The sequence below is a fragment of the Alosa pseudoharengus genome, unplaced genomic scaffold, assembly GCF_046254945.1.
Source record: "Alosa pseudoharengus isolate Yale_2024_CS ecotype anadromous, Long Island Sound unplaced genomic scaffold, YU_APseudo_1.1 YU_APseudo_1.1_scf_7, whole genome shotgun sequence".
Taxonomy (NCBI): domain Eukaryota; kingdom Metazoa; phylum Chordata; class Actinopteri; order Clupeiformes; family Clupeidae; genus Alosa; species Alosa pseudoharengus.
The window spans coordinates 22,884,212-22,906,890 of record NW_027468859.1 but is presented as its reverse complement, the minus strand read 5'-3'; the positions used below and the strand labels follow the sequence as shown (position 1 = coordinate 22,906,890).

Here is a 22,679-nt window from a genome sequence, read left to right as displayed (position 1 = left end):
CCCACCCTCCTCATTAGTCCTCAGACACGCGGGTCACACAAATGGAGAAATGGAATGAGGGAATAAAACATATCTCCCATCAAAAAAGGGAAGAAGGAGAGTGTTTAATGCTCAAAGACGCTATTGCTCAGCTGCCCAGGGTAATACATTCCCTGGACCGCATGAGAATGGTGGAGCTTGAGGAGTGGGTGAAGAAAGAGGAAGAAGAGGACAGCTTGGAGTGGGCAACATGGAGGGAGCAAGTTTTACACTTGGACACCATCACCAGGCAGCAGAGCAGAGACGCAGTGGCCAGAGTCGCTCAGCTCTGGAATACAGCAGAAAATGGAGGACGTAAGAACATTGTGAGTTACTGAAAAAAAGATGCAGTTCTGTTTCGATCTATCTTGTCAAAATATTAGTGTCTATTTCCTAATGTAAAATTTCCTAAGATAGCACAGTACTCATAAGTTATGGATATGATAGAGGATGCGGAGGAAAGGAACACCCTGGCTCCTGTCATTTCATCTCAGATATTGTTGGTGCATTAGTATCAGAAGTACAGCCTTTCACCCTTGTATTGTCAATTACAAGATGCTATTTTTCTTTCAACAATACAGAATGCTGCAACACTGGCTCTGCCATCACAACTCCCTCCTCTGCCGTCCAAGCTCCCTCCTCTGCCATCACAACTCCCTCCTCTGCTGTCCAAGCTCCCTCATCTGCCATCACAACTCCCTCCTCTGCCATCAAAAGTAGCTCCTCTGCCATCCAAGCTACCCCCATTGCCAGCCAAGCTCCCCCCTTTGAACCCACCCCTTCTGAGAGCATTCTGCAACCCAGTTGCCCCTCTGCCTCCCATCCAGTGCACGAGAAAACAAGAGGACCTAGACCTAGAGAGTGTTTCAGAACATTCCACACAGGTGAAAGAACATTCAGACCATCAGAACCATGTCATACTCCTCACCAGTATAACCCAGGATAGGTATAGAGTTTTAAGGTGTATGTAATCTACACAGATATTGGACATATTTTGGTGTCAGGCAGAAGTTGGACAATATTAGCCAATTAGAAGTCCAGTCTGCCTGCTGCAGACAGTAAATATGTAGCTGAAGGAAAAGTATTGCAGCAACCTAATGACAGTCAAGCTCCTCTCTCTTTCTGTCTGTCTGTCTGTCTCTCTCTCTCTTTGACAAAGAGTGCTGTGGCAGAGCATTTGATGGTGAATCTGGATGTTGATGGTCAAAGTCCAGAGGCTACCAGCACATTGTCCTCTGAGTCCCTAGCAGCAGGTGACAGCGTGGTAGAGCAGGAGAGGAAAAAGACAAGAAGCATTAAAGAGAGGTGAGATTGCAAACACACAAAACAGTTAACATGATCTCTTTGAAGAATGTGCTAGACTTGAGGTCGCTGATGAACTGACACAAGAAGTTGGGTAAAATGTAAACTTATACCTGTTAGCTTAACAGAAAGCCTTTTTGAATACTTCAAAGTTATTGATGTTGTAATAGAAATTGCGAAACATTTTCTTTTGTTTGTAGGTTTTTTCAGTTCCTCAGGAAACTGAACTGCTGCAGTGCCAAAGAGGACTAGAAAGACCCATCAACCCACTTTGATCATTTATGTTAGTTTAATTTTCCTAGCCACCATAAATAAATCATAATTGAAATCCATGGTAATTTCTGCATGTGTAATTTCATCAATTTAATTTCATAGGGATATTATTGTTTGGCTATCTGAATATTCTTGATGACTATTGCAAAAGATCTTCTGAGCATCCCAACATTGAGTGCCTGCTTTATGTGTTTAATTAGATTATAGATAAACAGAGCAGCATACTATTAACAACTGGTGTCAAGCTTATCTTTTTTATGCCTATCTCTACCACTAGATGGTGTCAGTCTTCCCTGTAAAGCTTGAATGAAATCCTGAACCTGAAACAGGGCCTGGCCCCAGCCTAGTCCATAAGCGCACATTTTGCCACTGCCCTTGGCTTGAAACTCTACATTAGTTTTAACTGACTGTGCCTCAGGGAGCGCCCTGGTGTCCGTTGTTGTGAGGTGTGAGGTAAAACTGAGACTACATTATTGAATGCATGCTCAGAGACCACCTGCAATGCACCATCACTGGACAGCAACCCACTGTCAATAAAGCACCAGCTTGGAACGTATTTGGGCAGTGCAAGTTCTCACTGGCCCAGGGCTTAAGTAATTAATTAGTAATTAAGTAAACCGTCTTAAGTAATTAAAAAGTAATTAAGGTAACTGTTTTATACGCTTCCAATAGGTTGAGGTTTTTGCTGATGGCAATAACAATGCCAGCATTAATCCCTTTTGGTTTAAATTAGAAAAATGTCGACATAGGCTGTGGCAGAGAATTTCTAGGGGGTGTGGTATTACACGTTGCCACTGTTTCCAATGATATGTATCGCTACATCATCAACAATGTTGTTGGAACTACGGTGTTCAAAAGCCGGAGGTAGGGAATTGCAACACAGGTACGATGCTTTCTGGAAACAGGTGTTACAACATCATTGTTTGATCGGAAGTTGCGTCGTACCACGGTGGTTGAGCAACGTCGTTGCTAACTTTTCTAGAAATGAAACCCTGATTGGTTGATTTGGTTTGTCTATCACCAACATAGGTAGTGATAGACAGATGGTTTATCCAATCAGCTAACCAGTATTTTCGCCCCTTCCCTAAAGATCTCCAACGGAAAGTTTCCAGATGGATATGCCGAGCAAATGTGAAGCAATCCATCTGGCGGAGTCAGGTTAGTCTTAAGGGGCAGGGCCATGTCAACCCATCCCATAACCACTCGTTTGATGTATAGCCACCTAGTTAAAAATGAAAAAGCAAAAATTAGGTGTTGTAATTACAGATCTTTGGCTGACCTGGTCAAAACTGCACGAAATTGGAGTTGTAGGATTATTATGACACCATCTGAATGCATGCCAAGTGTCGTGGAATTCCATTCACGGGGGGCCATACAAGAAATTAATTTAAGTGTAGCCTACATTTAGTGACTGTACACCAACTGGGCTGTAGATGGCCAGACAGTTTTCTGTGAACTGTAGGGTCTGGGATGACCAATTGTTTTGTATGTTGGTTTCCAGGGGCCAAGTCAACCCATACCATATCCACTCATTTTATGTATAGCCAGACATTGTAAAAACCAGACATTGTAATCACAGGTACCTTTGTCTAACAGGTGCAGGCACAGAATTTGAAGTATAGGATCATTTTGACACCCTCTGAATGCATGCCAAGTTTCATGGAATTCCAATCATGGGGGACCACACAATACTTGAATATAGCCTATGTGTAAATTTAGCACCTATGTATGCACACACATACACTCACACACACAAACATACACACATAAATACAAACACATACCACACGCATGCACAAACACATCCACACGCGAACACACACACACACAGATATATAAAACACAACATGACTTAGAAAAACTCATTCATGCATTTATCTCCAGCAGGGTTGATTACTGCAATGGACTGTTCACAGGCCTGCCTAAAAAGACTTATTAAAAAGCTTCAGGTGATACAAAATGCAGCAGCTAGGAATTCTAACAAAAACTAAAAGAACTGACCACATTACTCCAATGCTTAAGTCCTTGCACTGGCTTCCAGTAAGTCACAGAATTGACTTTAAAGCACTATTGCTTGTTTATAAATCAGTAAATTGAGCAGGACCTAAATACCTGTCAGACATGCTTCAGCAGTACACACCTCGTCCTCTCAGGTCCCAGGTGAAAAACCTGCTAGTAAAACCTACTGTTAAAACTATACATGGTGAAGCAGCTTTTAGCTGCTATGCGGCTCAGCTGTGGAACCAACTTTTGGATGACATCAAAAAGGCCCCAACTGTAGCCAGTTTTAAATCTAGACTTAAGACCGTTCTCAGATGCTTTCTGCTAACTGTGTCGAGTTACAAATATAATATGATATGATACAAATGATAATTATTCTACCTTGTCTTTTATTACTTTTTTTTACTACTTTTGCCTTTGTTTTTGCTTACTAATTATTTTTATTTTTAAATGATTTTACGTTGTGTTTTATGTTTTCTTTTTTATTATGATCTTTACCTTTTAACTATTCTTTGATATTGCCCTTCTATGCTTTTATTTGTTATTATTGTTTGGTTTTGTTTATGTAAAGCACATGGAATGGCCTCTGTGTATGAAATGCGCTATAGGCTATAAATAAACGTGACTTGACTTGACACAGAGAAGCACACATATACAAAGGCAAACGCACACATGCACACACTCATTTACATAGACAAAAGTTGCAAGAGTAGGGGATGGATTAGGAGATGGAGACACATTGACAAACGTGATTTTTGTTTTTGCAGAGAGAATGTGCAGGACTGAGCGGCGGTCATATGTTGCAGCGCTTTGCTAGTTACATCTAGTTTTTGTGAAGGAACAGTATGGAGGAATGAAAGAGAGACAGACATGAGAAATAAGATGTCCTGCTCACTCACGCATGTTTAAAAGAGGCCAATTGCTGATGACGTAGCGCATCAAATAAGCTATAAACACGCAAATTGCAGATAATATGAACTGATACCATGCGAGAAAGCATGAGGCCACCCAGAGGCCAACTACTAGTTGAACCTAGCCTCATTATCACATATTTTGGGGCAGACAGAGTGAAAAAAAACACACACACATTTGTGAATTCATTTAATTAACCAGAAGAATAAAAATGGAATCCTGATTAAGGACGCTTTCACACCTGGCTCTTTTTGAATCGGAACGTGGAGCGTTTCCCCTCAAGGATCAGTTCTATATCTAGCTAGCCCATGTTTTGAATTTCAAGCGAATGTCTTAGGCTAGCTTTACCGGTGTTACACGCGAAAACGGGAGAGAGTGGGAGAAGCCTAGACTTTGGACACGCGCGCACACACACACGCACATAAGGAGCTCTATGTGGGGTTAGGTGGTGACTGCGGGATAGTAGGCCTATCTTCAGCTGTCAAATGTTACCAATCAGGGAAAAATTTAATCGCGTATGGATTTGTCTGTAGACCAACATTTATCTCACGTGGGTTTGTTATATCATTTGTTGCGATATAAATGCTGCCATGTGAACACAAACGAATCCAGGGGACAATGACGAAAATTGTATCGATTCAGCCCGTGATTTGGAACAAAAGTATGAAAGCGCCCTTACTCTGACCGCTATACAATAGTGCCAACTGAGTCCCTGCGAGTCCAATTGAGACAATATCCTTTATGGATATGGACATTTTTGTCTGTTGTCACAGTTCATGAGCACATAATATGCAATGCACCATCACTGGACAGCAACCCACTGTCAATAAAGCCCAAACTTGGAACGTATTTGGGCAGTGCAAGTTCTCACTTGCCCAGGGCTTGTGCAGTCCAACACGTCTTCACTTTTATGAGAGATACCAACAGGGATAATGGCTGTTCTGTCACATGTATTACTATTACCGGTAATGACATTCAGTCTTCATAGTCCTTTGGCCCCATTCCTCGGGTGCTTGTCCACCTCTTGATGAGATCCAGACAGTGGGCCCGGGAAACTACGCTGGCTCCAGAGCTCCCTTTGTAGCAGAGTTAAGTATTACACTTTCACTTCCATTACCAGTTGACTTTTGATATTCCTATTTTATTTTCATGGTAAAACTTTTCACAGGCATCTTTAATAATTAGCACCCTGTCACACTGTTACCAGTCTCTGCAGTGCAGTTCTGTTTCATGATAAGTTTGCAATGATGAGCTCCACTAAAATAGCTGGACAAATGTGTTAATTGTGATAATATTTCTCATACAATTAATCCATCTGTACTGAAGGTCTCATTATTATAGAGACTATTTTTGTTTTGTTTTATTACGTAATGGCGCAAATCGTAAAGATCACGTTGTGGCTTGCTAGTGCTTGTGACCTATATAGCGTAACTCATAACTGTCGTATAAGTGACATTGAGCAGAACAACTTCTGTCTTTGTTTATCTACCTGGAGGTATTTTACGAACCTTACGAACATATACATACATACAGTACATACACATACATGCAAACACACGCACATAAAGATACATGCACACACATGCAGGGACACACACACATACAGACATACACACACACACACAAGCACAGATAAACATACACAGACTCACACGCACGCACACACCCATAAACACAAACACGTACCACACACATGCACACACACACGTGTGTGAAGGAACGCAAAGAGTATGGAGGAATGAAGGAGAGACAGACATGAGAAATAAGATGTCCTGCTCACTCACACATTTTTAAGAGAGTAATAATATAAGCTAGATTGAACAAACACGCAAATTGCAGATAATATGAACTGATACCATGCGAGGACAGCAATAGGCACAAAAGCATAGGCTAGTGACAATGGCCCCACATTTTTGAGATACCCCACCAGAGGTAGACTAAAAGCAACAATGTTTTTCCTCATCTCTAAGGTATCCCATACTGTATATGAAATGGATTCTTGGCTAAAAATATTTTACTACTAAGATTGTTAAATTAACAGATATTGTTATACACCCCAAAACCAAAAAAGGACTAAAAGTCTGTATGGGAGTTAGGGCATATACATTTGTGCAAATCAATCACACAAGCTCTGAGAGCTTTGAAACTTTGCATGTTTGTAGTCAGGCAGTTGATTTGCCTACTAGAAAAGACTGGATGTGAATACATGTATCTTGATGGAATGAATAGAGACATACCCATACCTAAAATAAGCGGACATGCAAAAAAATGAATATGCAGAATGTTTTCATTTACTTTGTGGCTGCTTTACCAGGGATTTAGGGGGTAGTAGGGGTTAGGGGTAAGTATAACTGTTTAGCGGTGAAATAAGCAGTGAGCTCTACAGACAAAAGCTAACAATATTATTCCATTCCAATGTTAACCTGATTCAATTGGATCTGTGTTTCATGAATTGTCTAATACTGTGACATGAAATCTATCATTATTAAATGTAAATATAGATCAGCACTTACCTCATGTAACTTACCTTGCAGTAACAATGAATTTGTCAACATTCTTCTCACCACTGATAATGTGATTTTGGACTTGAGACTGTATTTTTGCCAGTGTTCCGTTTTCTTTCATTTTGGACACCTCATACAATACGTTACAGAACACCCTGATTTGTCATGCTATATTTACATATTTGGTATTGTTGGATTCGGTACAACCCCACCTTTACAATAAGCCATATGTGTTTCTAATCCCTGGCAAAGCAGCCAATGTAAATGCAAACATTCTGCATTCTGTATGTCTCTATTCATTCCATACAGCAAGATATTCACATCCAGTTCCCCACCTTTTTCTCTGCTACAGATAATGATGATAGAATCATCATTCACTGTAAAAAATAATACTGTGGTTTTGTTGCTTTAACTTAATTTGTTTAGTTAATATAACTAAACTCTGTGAAAATTGTCGAGTCAAAAAAAATTACTAAGTTTTCACTGATTCAACTTTGTTCTAAGTTCAATGAACAAGCACTTTGTTGTCTTCACTTAAATGAACAAGTAGCCCTAACAAAACACGACACATGCTCGTTACTGCCACCTCTGGCCAGACCTGTTTACATCACTTTGCCCTGTTGGAAGAAAAGCACATGGAGGAATCGTCTCAACTTTCATCCGACGTAATCCGTCAATATTCAGTGTTTTTGGTGAGTAAACTTTAGTACACAACCACTCAATGAATTGAATGAGTAGAACTATTTCCATATAATTGGATGAAACACTTGCATTTCGTAGATGTTTTCGCTTAACCACATATCTCGCTAGTACCAGTAAAAGCTAGCTATCATAATGCTGTAATGTACCAAGCCACTTGAAGAAAACAAGTCTTTTCTCTATTCCTTATGGTTATTTCCCCTTGTAGCTAAGGAGATGTTTTTGTTTGTTTGTTTAAGGCAAGCCAAGTTGGTTGGTGGTTATCTATTTGCATACATTCACTTAGATGGGTACGAACTAGCCTGCTAACTAACGGAAGCTTCTCTTGTCCATGAGCATGTTCTCCCTTCACAAGGACTAATGACAATTTAACCTTAATTCAGATTAGTAAGGGTGATATGTTTGTTTTCACAGTTTGAGCCAAAAGTTTACTTTAAAAACAGCACTGAGAGTGTGTGGCAAGAAATGAGTCAATATCAAAGATCCTTTAGTAGCCTACATCCTATATCAACCATCTCCGATGCTATTTAGCACAGTGGACATAAATGTAGAATATTATTATGAACCCATTAAGCATATCTTTATTAAGCATGACTTCATTCTCACTATGTTTAGTATAGGTGATAAAAGTTACCTAAGCATTTTTACAGTGTTCATAGAAAGTCCTCATTCAAATCTGAATAATATTGTGTATTATAATGTAGGCCATGTATCAATGTTTAACAGATATCTCAATAGGCCTAATGCTTTTACAAACACATTTTTGTGCATTAAAATCTCAGATGCTTGTAATTTATCTCTGTTACAGAAGAGTGTTAATGAAGTGGACCTGTAAACTGAGCCCATTTTCAACGCGGAATCAGAGGGTCATCAGAAGATATACTCTGAAGCACGGACAGCACAGCCACTTTTGCCCCTTGCTCTGCTTGTTTTATCACCTTCAGAAGGCAAGTTGACCTCAACGGACATTTCTACACACAATTTACTTTTTTTTATTTTATAGTGTCACCAGGTATTAACAGAATTGCCTGTAGAATGAACACAAAAATATTGATTTAATGTCTTTTATCTTTTCTTTTTTGTTGTCATATTCTGCATTCACTGCATCCTCACGGAATTCAACTGTCTGATGTCTGCTGATCTCTTGAGAACCTTCCTCAGTGAACTTGATGAATATCTGCCCATGTTTCTTGTCCTTTTCAGAAAAAGGGACCCTGCCATCACAAGCTCCAAGACATTCTTAGATAGCTTGATGCTCATGTAAGTATTGAACATATGACTCCTGCATTCTATGATGTGAATATTAATGAGCTCAGAGTTTTTTCTATTTTGTTTTTGTTTAACATTGTGTTTGCGTTTGTGTGTTTCCTTTTGCATTTCAGGATTCCAACCAGAATAAGCAAACAACCTGCTTGGCATGCCCCACTTTCTTCGTCAAGATACTTCCAGCATTCTAAAGACCTGTGAGGTAGGTTTAGCAAATGACTTTAAATGTGATTTGGAAGCACTGGTTGAAATACAAGGACATGCTCTACAGATGGAAACTCATCATTTTATAAAGCATGTAACATTGTATTTGAACTAAGCAGATTATTTTAACTGTTCTAAACTGTAATAGAATAAAAGCATGTCCCTGGTAATGAGTTAAATATTCACCTTTCTGGTGATTTGTTTTTCAGCCAACTGGTCCAGTTGAAGATGTCTTAAAAGAAACCAGTGTGGGGATCCTGATCGTGTATGAGGACTGCAGCAAATGCGTAGTTCTACAAAATCAATCACATATGTCTTGTTTTGGAGGAACAGTTTATCGTCATGGACATTTCCAATATTCCAAAGGCCTTTGAACTCTTTGGACTGATGGGTCTCAATATGGACTACCCGAAGCATCTAAAATTCACGTTTGAAGTACAAAAGCTGTTCTTGAACATTGGAAGGAGCTCCTCTTCACATGAACATTGCAGCTGCTTTCTCCAAAACAGGCTGCTTGGTAAAGAGTAGTACAACAACCTTCCCTAGAACTTGGACTTGGTCCTCAGTTTTGATTTGTTTTTATGTGTGTTTTCAGATTATTTTTTCTAATGTAGCATAATGGGTTTCCCCCCCAAATTTGATGTGCTGTACATCCACCTGTGTATTTTTAGTTAGTTTTTGTTTTTTTCTTCAATATTATGATGTGCATCCTCTCTTTGAAAAAAATAAGTATAAAAGTTTTTAAAAGTTAATAAAACTAACAAGGAAAATACATGTCTGAACAAATTTATTTCAACTAATGATTCTATTTTGAAACAACATGTAAATTAATCAAGTTAACTTACATGGCTTTTTTGACACAACAAGAGTCTATGTAAAATTTTCAGTTGACTTAACTAAGAAAGATAAGTTAAATCAAATTTAATTTTATGTCAAGTTAACTCAAAAACGTTATGTCAAGTTAACTCAAAAACGTAAGGCAGCGGGGTAACAAACCTTTTTAAGTTAAAAGGGCATATTATTTTTTACAGTGTTGTTCTCATCTCCACAGTGGAACCAAGCAGAGAAAATTTGCTTTTGGGACTGCAGGAAATTATTTAGCCTTGGGCAGTTCAGATGTGGTAGCCTAAACACTAAAAACTGTTGTCACTCTTACACACAGTGTATCATTAACATCATTAGTCAAAACCATAGACTGTTACAAAAAATACAGTGTCTTTCTATCAAAGCCTATCAGAGAATGTCTAACTAGATGTACCGCAGAGCGCCCCACCTCCATCTTGCCTGTTAATAATTCTGAGAAATTCTTGAATTGTTTGCATGTGTGCATGTACATGTTTATGTTATGAGTGTGGGTGTGTGTGTGTGTGTGTGTGTGTGTGCGTGCTTGTGTTTGTGCCTGCGTATGTGCCTGTGCATGCAAGCGTACATATGTCTACTGTGTGAGTATGTGTCATACGTATGATTACTGTGAATGTATGTGTGTGTGTGTGTGTATCCGTTTGTGCACATGTGTGCACATGAAATGGGTTAACATGACCCCTGGAGGCAAACATACGGAAAAAAATGGTCATCCTAGTCCCTACAGTTCTCAAGATATTCACAGAGAACTGTGTCTGCCCTACCCTCCTTTCGGGGGTCCAGTCCAGCGGGGGGGGCAACAGATCAAAATGAAAAACGACGGTTCCATGCTATCCATGTGGGGTTACATGCCCACCAAGTTTTGTGTACCCCGGTCTTTCAGTGTCCCGGGAATCATTGACGGAAATTTGGGCATGCGGGGGAAAAAAAAAAAAAAAAAAAAAAAATCTGACTAAACCTATATGACCGCCGCTTCGCTGCGCGGCGGTCATAATAAGGGTAGACGGGCTCTGCTTCCACCCTGGTATGGATATGATGTCAGAATAAATACTCTTATATCGCGAGATCTTGTGACGTCAAATTCGAGAGAGAGGAAAATGTCGCTAGCGAGGTAAGTCCTGACCACAGGCCTTGCTTTTTTTTTGTAAATCTTATTACCGATTGGTTCTTGAATATAGTTTCATTTATTATACACGTAACACTTACATGTAACGTAAATGGACAAGATGTGTATTGTTCTGATCTGATTTTTGTGGTAGCCGATATCCATGGGCCTGTGGGTGCAAGTCTTTGTAATAGCATGCTAACGTTAGCAAGTTAACTAGCGATAGGATAATGTTTGACTTTGCGACATGGCTAAAGTACCGGTTTCTTTGATTACTCATCATGACTTCTGACACCATTTGTTTATAGCGTGTCAACTATTTCGTTTATGTACGAGCTAGTCATAGTTGTTTAACTATTTGCGGGTAACTTAGGTGCGTGTAACGATAACAGCTTACGTAGATAGCTATGGCTAATGTTGCTAATTTAACCAACGTTAATGTTACAGTTGCCGTTCTTTTCAGTCGCAGTGGATGTTTGTCAGCTTGTAACAACTAGCAGGGCCTGATCTTTTTGTTGTGTTTTGTTGCCCTCAAAAGTATAGCTGGATTGAGACAAAAGATTGAAATGTAGCAAAATAAGAACTGACTAGCAGTGCAAGTGGTGAGCTAGTCACCAAATCGGCACGCATACACATCGTCAGGTTAACGTCAATGAAGGTGTTTGTTTAGGCAGCCGCACAATTTTTTGTCAATGTGCGTTGAGAAGTCACATTAAGAGCAGGCCTTATACAGCCATCTTAGACAATTTACCATTTCGCTAGTATACATGCATTGCTAACTTTAGTTACTGTAGTCAGTTATGACTGCGTTATAAAAGTTGCGTTAACTTATTTCTGCGTCCATCCTGAACTTGTTGGTCTGTCCATACCCTATCTTTTACTGTCTATGGTCCATTCAAGATATCTTGGCTAAAACGGATGTTTTTCTCTGTAGCTTTTTACCGGCGCCTACGCAGCTGTCCCAGGACCAGCTGGAGGCCGAGGAACGGACCCGGACCAAGAGGTCTCACTCTACGGCACTCGTGTCCTCCCGCAGAGAACCACCCCCCTATGGCTTCAGAAAATCATGGGTCCCCCGCTCACTTGAGGTACCAGACACAAATTTAACATCTGCCTTGTGTGTAATGGAGGGGTATGTGTACAGTTTGGTTTAGTGTGTGTGTTTGGGTATTTGTGTTGTAGGACTTTGGAGATGGAGGTGCTTTTCCAGAAATCCATGTTGCCCAGTACCCATTGGAAATGGGTAGGAAGAAGAAGACCTCCAATGCCTTGGCAGTGCAGGTGGATGCAGAGGGCAAGATCAAGTATGATGCCATTGCCAGGCAGGGCCAGGGCAAAGACAAGGTATAACCACCCTCACACATCTCAGTTGGACATTTAGGTTGATTAATTGGTTAGTTGTCAACTATTGATATAATCTCCAACTGCTTTGTTAATAGTTTACATGGACACGTATTACGGTTACAATCGGAATAGATATTTCACATAAAAACACCTTGTTTGGAATAAAACTGCCGATCCGATCATAATTTTAATTTCCATGTATAAAGTCAATCGGATTGCTTACTGTATCCTCAAGGAAAAGTATGCAACAGCGGCTTTTCTGATTGATTCTAAAGCGCTTGAGAGTAAAACGTACCCCATGTAAACAGACGGCACATATTTTTCAATCAGAATAGTTTAATCAGAATGATAAAAAAAAACTGTCCATGTAAACCCACCTAGTGATTGACATTTCATTTTTGTTTGACCATTTACTGACATTTTATTGATCCAACAATTCAGTAAGTAATGGACAGATGAATCAATTATGAAAATAATCGTTGGTTGCACTGTTGCAGCCCCACATTTAAGATGTGTGATGTACATGCATCTATCTATGGGTTGTGATGAATGATATCAGTAGCATTTGTAATTTGTTTTTGCTTGTTTACATCTGATTACAGGTGATCTTCAGCAAATACACAGACCTACTTCCTAAGGAAGTCTTGAACGACGATGCCCCAGAGCTTCAGAGGCCCGATGAGGAGGCTGTGAAGGAGGTGAGTTTTGAGACAGCGTTCATTTCCCACAGACTTGTGTGGACCAATGTCCAATTACTGATAGTTCTACTGAGGAACTGTCACTTTATGTGGTGTGTTGTTCTTTATCTGTCCTCCGTAGCTCACAGAGAAGACGCGTGCTGCACTGGACAAGCAGGTCTCGCAGAAGATTGCCGCTGCCATGCCTGTGCGTGCAGCAGATAAGCAGGCCCCAGCACAGTATATTAGGTAGGCTATAGTGCAATCTCTCACAGATCCCCATACCCCCCACAGGGCATCTCGCATATCCCCTGGTAGGGTAATCAAAATGCATTGAGTATTGTGTACAAAGATGCAGTATGTTTAGATGCGCACTGTTTATTTTAGATGCACTATTGTGCAGTAATCAGATTGAAAATACTATTGTGTTTCTATTCAGGTACACACCTTCACAGCAGGGAGTGGCATTCAACTCGGGAGCCAAGCAGCGAGTCATTCGCATGGTGGAGATGCAGAAGGATCCTATGGAGCCTCCACGCTTCAAGTAAGGCCTGCTTGATCTCTCAAGATTTCCCGTTCTTTATTATATAATGTGTTTGCATGAAACTGGGAAGTGTTCCTGGGTGCAGGGCTGTACAGTGCGACATATATGTCGCACATGCTACAAAAAAAATAGTTTGTGCGATGGATGATTTACCAACGTAGCACTGGTGCTACAGTATACAGTTTTGCTTATGGCAATACAATGCATGCGTGTGAGACTGACAGGGAGGCTACAGCAATTACCTTCTACTGTGATCAGTGCAACTGGCTACACCAGATGTGATAGCGGCGCGTAGGCTACGTAAAAAAAAAAAAAATAGACCCTTCTTCTGTTTTTGCGCGTCGCAAACGGAGCTCTTCGTTACGCGCCCGGTGTAGGCTCCCGGTGAAACGCTTGTTTGTTTGTTTGAAGTGCGTATGTATAGATTACTTCTGTGAGAGGCTACTTTGATTTCAACTTAGTTACAGTCTACGCGATTATATGTATCTACTATGTCTACTTGTTTGTAGGCATAGTATCCAAACAATCCAACTCCAAACCAAAAAACACCTTTCAAATTATCCTCGCGAATCAAACAAGTGATAGCTATGTTTAGCCTAAAGCGAAAGTATCTTCCGACCGGGCCGGGCTGAGGTGATTAGATTAGTCAAGCAGAGGTAGAAGTTTGTGGCAATCGCCTTGTTGCTTTGCATTTTTAGTTTAGTTTAAAACGAACAACTTAACCAAACAGCACCATTTAGATCTAAAACTTAGAAGAAAAAAGTCCACCGGGACGTTCACTTCTATCTGTTAAATATGAGCCCACTTCATGCGCAACAGTCTCGCTTAGTAGTGCTTAATAACCTATACAAGATCGGTTCCGGAAAAACCTTCACGACACTTTAATTACGACTGCGTTAGCCACAGACCTTCAGCTATCTTTAGTAGGCTACCTATTGTAGCCTATGTGTATGGAACAGTATAGGGATGCATTTGACATGTCCGTTAGCCTACTCATTTGCACCACTGGTTAGATGTAATTACGGTATTTCACTCGTGCAATGACAATAAGGTTAAATGTAGGGTTACACTAATTTAAAAACTTGATATATATGAACTAAACGTGAATTAAATCTTAGTGGAATAAAATCTTCAGCATATCTTCTACTTATTCAAAAATAAATGAACAAAAAATCAATGGCATGACCTGTCTTCCTGATACCCATTGAAAAGTCTAACTGCATGGAACTGTCATGGATTGTTTTTTTGTTTTTACAAAAACACAACAACCAAATAACATATCATGCTGATAGCTTTTGTTCATCTCAAACACAATGTAGCCAGGTGAGATGTTTACAACTACATGACTGAACTGATTGTTTTTAGAGATTTTAGAGGTTTTATATCGATGCTACAGAATTTGTGGCTGGTGCTACAAAACTTTTAACCTCTGTAGCACCAGTGCTACTTGCAAAAAAAGTTAACGTACAGCCCTGCCTGAGTGATGCATCTCAAGTGGTTAATGGTTGAATATTCTCTCTGTGCAGGATCAACAAGAAGATTCCTCGTGGACCCCCATCCCCCCCTGCTCCAGTCATGCACTCCCCCAGCAGGAAGGTAAAGCCGGCCTATTCATGTGTTTCATATGGCGATACCCCTGGGGAAGGCTACACATAGCTTCTTAATGGAGACAAAGGCTAAGTGCACAATATGTTGTTACATTTACTCGCTCACTCTTTCTCTCCATTTCTTGCTCTCTCTCTCTCTCTCCATCTCTCCCAGATGACCGTGAAAGAGCAGCAGGAGTGGAAGATACCTCCATGTATCTCCAACTGGAAGAACGCAAAGGTTTGTTTGTTGGTCTCTCTCTCTCTGTCTCTCTCTCTCTGTCTCTCTCTCTTCTGGCCTCTCTCTCTTCTGGCCTCTGTCTGTCTCTCTCTCTCTCTCTCTGTCTCTCTCTCTCTCTCTCTCTCTCTCTCTCTCTCTCTCTCTCTCTCTCTCTCTCTCTCTCTCTCTCGGCCTCTCACTCCCAGAATAAGAATCTTCATTAATAATTTTGAAGGCCACAGATGTGCTGTATTGACAGCTGAGGTTAACATTGGCATGGCATACTCCTCTCTCTCTCAGGGTTACACGATCCCTCTGGACAAGCGCTTGGCTGCAGATGGAAGAGGCCTGCAGACGGTTCACATCAATGAGAACTTTGCTAAGCTGGCAGAGGCTTTGTACATAGCAGACAGAAAAGTAAGCAAAGCAGTGATTTTTATCTATGAAAAAGTTTGTTGTGAATAGTATCAGTGGCACTCTAGTCTGTACTATTGGCATTATGACCTTGTTATGTAAAAATCACACTGTTAAATGTCCTAGAACTGAACTAGACCTGAATATCTGTGTGTAATGGTACATTAATCCCCTGCTATTTGTATATAACATCTATCAACATGTTAATGATTGACTACATTTCCATCCACACCATATTCCTGTTTTATTCGGAATAATAATTCCGATTGCGCATGACTCATGTAAACGCCTTATTCCAGCTGCCATAACCTGATTAATGTCATATAAATAGGGTTGGGCACCAAAACACGGTTCTAATATGGCACCGGTGCCGACGCAAACAGTACTAACTGCATCGAATAACAACTTGGATTTCGGTGCCTCATTTCGGTGCTTAAATCGCGTTTTTTTTTGTTTTGTTTGTTTTGTTGTATGCATCACTGCATATCATGCGCCATCTCTAACTTCTTGCTCTGATAGCAACACATCCAGATACAGTTAGCTAACATAAACACTGGATGTATAAACCAGAGGGACCCACATAGGCGACTAGGCAGTGTTTAAAGCGATATCACGAGCTCCTGTCAAAACCTAGCAGTGGGCCTAACTACACACAAGCAAAAGGCTATGAAACAACATCAACAGTATACGTTACACAATATCCTTGCTAATGCGCTAACTGGCATTTATTTGAAATGTTATCAGCAAAGTTGTAAGGTGAAAACTTTATTTCACGGTGTGTTCTAAACATAATGGCATGTTAATCTTTCATGTGCATGAGGCCCATATAGCATCTGAATATGAAGATCATGTTAAAAGTTAGCTGGCAAAAACATAAATATGTAGGTTACATACCTGATGTCATTGAGCTATCAAAGAGGCTATGGAACCTTACATTATCGCTAATTAAACTCAGCTGACTGGTGTTAGCGCATAGCCATTGCTGTTAAAATGCTATAGGCTACTAGCGCTGGGAATCTAAACACTTCAACACCAACATAATGTAGCCTAACATGTTCAAAACTATTGCGTGTTATGGGGGAAGACATGACATTTCTTGAAGCATTTTGGAGCACACTGAATTAACTGGAAAGTAGAGTCCCTGTTAGATTAGCTTGCTTGCAAATGCTGTTGTCCATGACCTGGCAGTTATATGGCAAGTGGTTTTAACATACCTTATGGCAAACCGCCTACACTGGATAAACTTGAAAGCAGAGCTTACCATTGTGTGTGCATCCATGGCAAGCTTAAATGTATTATGCGTAGGAGCAATGAGATATTGATAGTGAATTGAATATAACAGTTCAATTTCATGTTCAAATTTGTCTTATCAATAAAAAAAAGCAATTCATTCTTTAGACTATTTTAATTTAAAAACAAAGTACCGGTTCAGGCACCGGTATCGGATAAAACCCAAACGATACCCAACCCTACATATAAAGGCAAAAAGTTTGCACTTCTAGAGTGAAGACGATGTCTCAAATGATGTAAAAAAACAAAGTTTTAATGTCAGGATGGACGATGGGTGGGAGCATCGTAATGCTCAAAGATGCAGGTTTTGCGCTCACTACTGACAGATGAAGAATTGGTGAAAACCCCTCAAAGCGGCCTATTATACAGCTAAAATGCAGAACAATAGCGGCTATACACCTATTTTGCAGCCATGAATGAAGAATGGAGATGTCATGACGCAGATACTGATATTCAGCAAACTGATTAACATGTAAACGGGAATATTCCATTTCTGTTACACATGGAAACGTCTTATTCTGAATATTGGCATAAGCAGAATATGATCCTTAATCGGAATATGGTGTACATGGAAACAGGAGGGGTTAGGTGCCTTGCTCAAGGGCACTTCAGCCGTGGCCCACTGGTTAGCACTCTTGTAACCGGAGGGTTGCCGGTTCGAGCCCCGACCAGTGGGCCGCGGCTGAAGTGCCCTTGAGCAAGGCACCTAACCCCTCACTGCTCCCCGAGCGCCGCCGTTGAAGCAGGCAGCTCACTGCCCCGGGATTAGTGTGTGCTTCACCTCACTGTGTGTTCACTGTGTGCTGTTTGTGTTTCACTAATTGACCGATTGGGTTAAATGCAGAGACCAAATTTCCCTCACAGGATCAAAAGAGTATATATACTTATACTTATACTGGAAACGTAATCGTTACTCAATGACTGTGCATTTACATGTATTAGAATGTGTAGCTATCATTATACCAAATTGACTGCAATGTAAAATGTGACCAAATAACTCAGTAGGGCCTACATGGGTTAGTACAGATGTTGAGAGTGTAGTATTACTCTGAAATGCAGCATCACTGCAGGAGTCTACCTAAGAATTGCTATTAATTGTCTGAAAGCAAGTGCCTCTGTTTGAATGAACCATTATGGAATTCCAACACTAAAGTCCTTGTCCATTTAACATGAAGTGGATACTACTTCACCAAGTATGAGCAGTCGCAGTTAAATGATTACAGAAGAGGCCATATGAAATGTAAGTTTTATCTTTCTTAAACGATGATGTTTTCCCCCTCAGGCCAGAGAGGCGGTGGAGATGCGTGCCCAGGTGGAGAAGAAGATGGCGCAGAAGGAGAAGGAGAAGAAAGAGGAGAAGCTGCGCGAGTTGGCTCAGATGGCTCGCGACCGCAGGGCTGGGATCAAGAGTCACGGAGACAAAGGTACGCGACTGCTGCGCCGCTGCTTCCCTGGTCACACCACAGCCTGACCTCCTGTCGACACCGCGCGCACATACAAGCAAAACAAACAAACAGATATGTTCTCCACTGACCGGTGAGGGAGGGCAAGGGTTTACGTAACTGAACAGGCACTTGAAAGTCTGGTGCACACGTTGTACCAGTCAGGGAGTTCAACCATAGTCACACATGTACTGTATCACTGGTTAAGAGGATGGCTCACCAAGTCAGTTAAGTTAATTTGCTTTAGAAGAAAGAGAGGTGTGCTTTGATTGTGACACTAGCCATGTTGACATGGACAGTTTTTTTTTTTTTTTTTTTTTGTCATTTTGATTAAACTTTTATGATTGATAAATCTGTGCCGTCTGTTTACACCAATCAGGTGCTCTCAAGCGCTTTAGAATCTTTAATCGGAATAGCCATTGTCGCCTACAGTACTATTCCTTGAAGATACAGCAAGCAATCTGATTTACCGTATACATGGCTCCTCAATCGGAATAGGAATGGACTACACCACCACTTTCATTCTGATTAAAATTCTGATCGGATCAGGCATTTTTATTCCGATTGAGGTGTTTATGAGAATTTTTATTCCGATTGAGTCGTTATTCCGTTTCTAATCGGATTAAAAGTGTCCATGTAAACATGGCTAATGAGTAAATGTTGCTACAGTGTGTAGGGCGATTAGGCTGTACTTTTGTTTGTGTTGTTGGCCCTGTTCACACTCCTGTCTCACTCTTTCTCTCTTTTTTTTTTTGTGTCTGTGTACCTTTATCTGTTGGCCCTGTTCACTTTTTTCTATCTGTCTGTCCATCCCTGTGTACGTTCTGTCGGACCTTCTCTCTTTCTTTCTCTCTCTCGTCCACCTGCTCCTTCCTTCCTCCTCCTGTCCCGGTGGCCCCCGGCAGGTGGCGAAGATGGCGAGACCAGGGAGCGTGACGAGATCCGCCACGACAGGAGGAAAGAGCGGCAGCACGACAGGAACATCTCCCGGGCCGCACCCGATAAGAGGTAACATGCATTTTTAAACCCACCCACCGCCCACTCAATCATTCATGCCTGACCCCCCACATTAGATTCCAGTCGGAGCCTCCAGGGCACAAATCATCAGCCAGGGGTTAAAAGAAAGAATATGCCCCCAGAATCCCCTAACCAGGACGTGATCACATTTGCTCTCTGAACTGTATTAAATGAATTCGTTCCGAGTGATGTAGGGGGTTAATGTAAATTTGAGAACCTCCCTGTTCTGCCATTCAGGTCTTGTCACTTTCAGTCGGGAAGCTGCCAGACTTGCACTTTAACCCCATGGGAGTGTTAGTTGTTAATGTATGCAGCAAGCTCTAGTTTTAAAAAATGCAACAGTCAGATAATCCTCTGAAAATTACCCTATCTTGCCACACACACACCATTTCAGAATATGACAAATGCGACTAGAGAACCATTACCCTGAGTACGGTTCTTGAGACGGTGTTTGCCCTATCCTTCCCATCATCTTGAACACTTCTTTGACTGTTTTCCTCTGAACAGGTCCAAGCTGCAGAGGGACCAGGACCGAGACATCAGTGAGCTCATAGCTCTGGGCCAGCCCAACCCGCGCACCTCCAGTGAGGCCCAGTATGACCAGCGGCTCTTCAACCAAAGCAAGGTAATGCACTCTATTGCAGCTTACCGCACCTTGTGTCTGATTGCCACTATCACTCTCACATGACACTTCAGCTTTATGTGCCCACTGTGAAGTGGTGTATGATGGTGTTTGTCTTGGGCTTGTTGTCATGTTGAAAATATGGTGTACGCTTCACATTAGTGTACCGTGACCAAATGAGATCATGGTTCCTAAGACCCAAATACTGGTTTCATGGTCTAGTGTGTGAGCTTGAATTTCAGGTCAATGTCAGTTTGCCGTGTTTCTTTGCAATCATTTGTTTGTGTCATGCAATCAACGTCCAGTTGTTCAAACTATTTATTAGGCTGGAGAATTTATGAAAGACTTGCAGACACAGTAATAGCCTCTTTCCGATTAATTCATTGCAACAAATCTGTATGTTAGGTTGTGACTTGTGATTGATTGCTTTTATATGTTAAACATAAAACAAAACAACAACAAAAATAATTGTATTGGTGTTCTTTAAACACAGTTTTATTGGCACCAAAGTCAACCTGTGTAATGGTGCCATTTTGGGATGCCCACTGTTTGTGTGTTGACCCTTTCTCTCTTTCTCTATGGCTTCCAGGGAATGGACAGTGGCTTTGGTGATGATGACCAGTACACAGTGTACGACCAGCCCTTCAGGGGAGACAGGTCAATGGCCCAGAACATCTACAGGCCTAGCAAGAACACGGACAAGGACATCTATGGGGACGATGTGGACACCCTTATGAAGAACAACAGGTTTGGCCTTCCCATTTTAGGAATTAATTGTTTGGGAAACTTGTTGGTTTGTTTTGGTTGGGTTCCATGTAAAATGTAGTCACACACTCAGGATGCAACATTTTTGTGCCACGGTAACGGTATGGTTTTGGTATTTTAATATGAAAAATAGGGGTGTGATCTCGTGCCACGACATCTCACGATACTACAAGGTCACAATATTTCTCGTCAAGGTAAAAATCTGTCTCGTGGAGTAGTGTTTAACATTAGCCAGCATGACTGACGAGTCTGACAAAGTTGGCATAGAAGATGCCCCAGCCACTTTTACATTTTTTGTGTAGCAGCATTTTGGGTATGCTCAATACCACTCAATTACACGGTTTCCCATAAAACACTGTAGCGTAACCGCTACTTTAAGAACGCCTATGCTTCCATGTACTGCCACTGCGCATAGTTAGCAAGATTTATGGATCTGTGTTGAATCTAGGCAGCCTAATACCATCGCATAAATGGTTCTCCATGAAACTATAGCTCGTCTAACCTGTGCAAGTGGCACACACTTGGTGGCTAGCGTGTTGCTGTAGCTCTGCACTTCACCGGGAGTTGAGGGAGAAGTAAACAAAACTCCGTGGAGGGAGTTAACGTTAGGAATCTCTGATCAATGTGATTGGTAAGGCTGGACCAATGATTTTAAAGTTAGTGCTCGTCGCGATGCAAGTGTTGCAAACGTTTTCCAATCAAGAGCTGCCAGACTTTATTCACTTCGTGAAAGTGTCTGTCTGGATATTTCTAGGTTAGAGATAATGTGGTGCCAGTGCAAAATAATCTTGTTGGTAATTTGTTGAAATGAAATGAGGTGACAATGAAATGAAATGTGGAGACATTTCAGTTTAAAATAGCCTGAATATTACATATTTTATGTGATACTATTATTTATTTTTAAGCTTATTGGAAAAAAAGAAAACGTGTTCCAATTCATTGCATTTTTATGCTAGCCTAATAATTATTTTTGTGGTAGAAATATCAGTATCGGCAAGTAAAGTGGGAGCACTTTGTGAGATATTGTCTAACATCACACATTCATCTCTTTCTGTCTGTCTCTGTTTGTCTCCAGGTTTGTGCCGGATCGTGAGTTCTCTGGTGCAGACAGTGGGCCTCGCCGGGACGGACCCGTCCAGTTTGAGGAGGATCCCTTCGGTCTGGACAGGTTCTTGGAGGAGGCCAAGCAGCATGGTGGCTCCAAGAGGCCCTCCACCAGCGGCCGCTCCAAGGACTACGACCACGAGAAGAAGCGCAGGAAGGAGTGAGCAGCACAGCCTAGCCAACGCCCTGGAGAGATGTCCACACCTCCATAGCATCTCTACTTTGTGTGTTGTTATAGGACCTGAGCCCGCCCATGGGAATACCAAGGACTTCTTGTGCTGTTACCTCGGAGTAGATCTTTGTTCGCTCCACGTGCTCCATTGTCACACGTGGCTACTGAGCCGAATCGTAAAATGTGTATTTTAAGTCAAAACGCTCTGTAGTTGTTTGTAAGACAAATACATCCCCCATCCCTATCTTATCATTCCTGTTCTTTTAATGTTGTTTTCAACAGTAGGTATATTCTTTTGGATTCCCCGCATATAACCATGTGTTTCTGTTTAAGTGTT

At 41.2% G+C, this 22,679-nt stretch overlaps 1 protein-coding gene and 1 long non-coding RNA gene across 2 annotated transcripts; both read left to right on the top strand.

Moving 5' to 3' along the window:
* Positions 1–7,613: 7,613 nt before the first annotated feature.
* Positions 7,614–10,208, top strand: LOC143109536 (uncharacterized). Its single transcript, XR_012983892.1, has 5 exons — positions 7,614–7,702; positions 8,518–8,656; positions 8,913–8,969; positions 9,092–9,177; positions 9,389–10,208. It is a non-coding gene; the product is annotated as an uncharacterized LOC143109536 (long non-coding RNA).
* Positions 10,209–11,083: 875 nt separating this feature from the next.
* Positions 11,084–22,478, top strand: LOC143109654 (SNW domain-containing protein 1-like). The gene is made up of 14 exons (XM_076272438.1): positions 11,084–11,151; positions 12,080–12,233; positions 12,328–12,489; positions 13,092–13,187; positions 13,309–13,415; positions 13,606–13,710; positions 15,237–15,306; positions 15,472–15,537; positions 15,817–15,933; positions 18,503–18,644; positions 19,568–19,670; positions 20,187–20,304; positions 20,891–21,048; positions 22,142–22,478. The coding sequence occupies exons 1-14, from the start codon at positions 11,138–11,140 to the stop codon at positions 22,332–22,334; spliced, it is 1,605 nt and encodes a 534-aa protein (XP_076128553.1). The 5' UTR covers positions 11,084–11,137; the 3' UTR covers positions 22,335–22,478.
* The last annotated feature ends 201 nt before the right edge of the window (positions 22,479–22,679 follow it).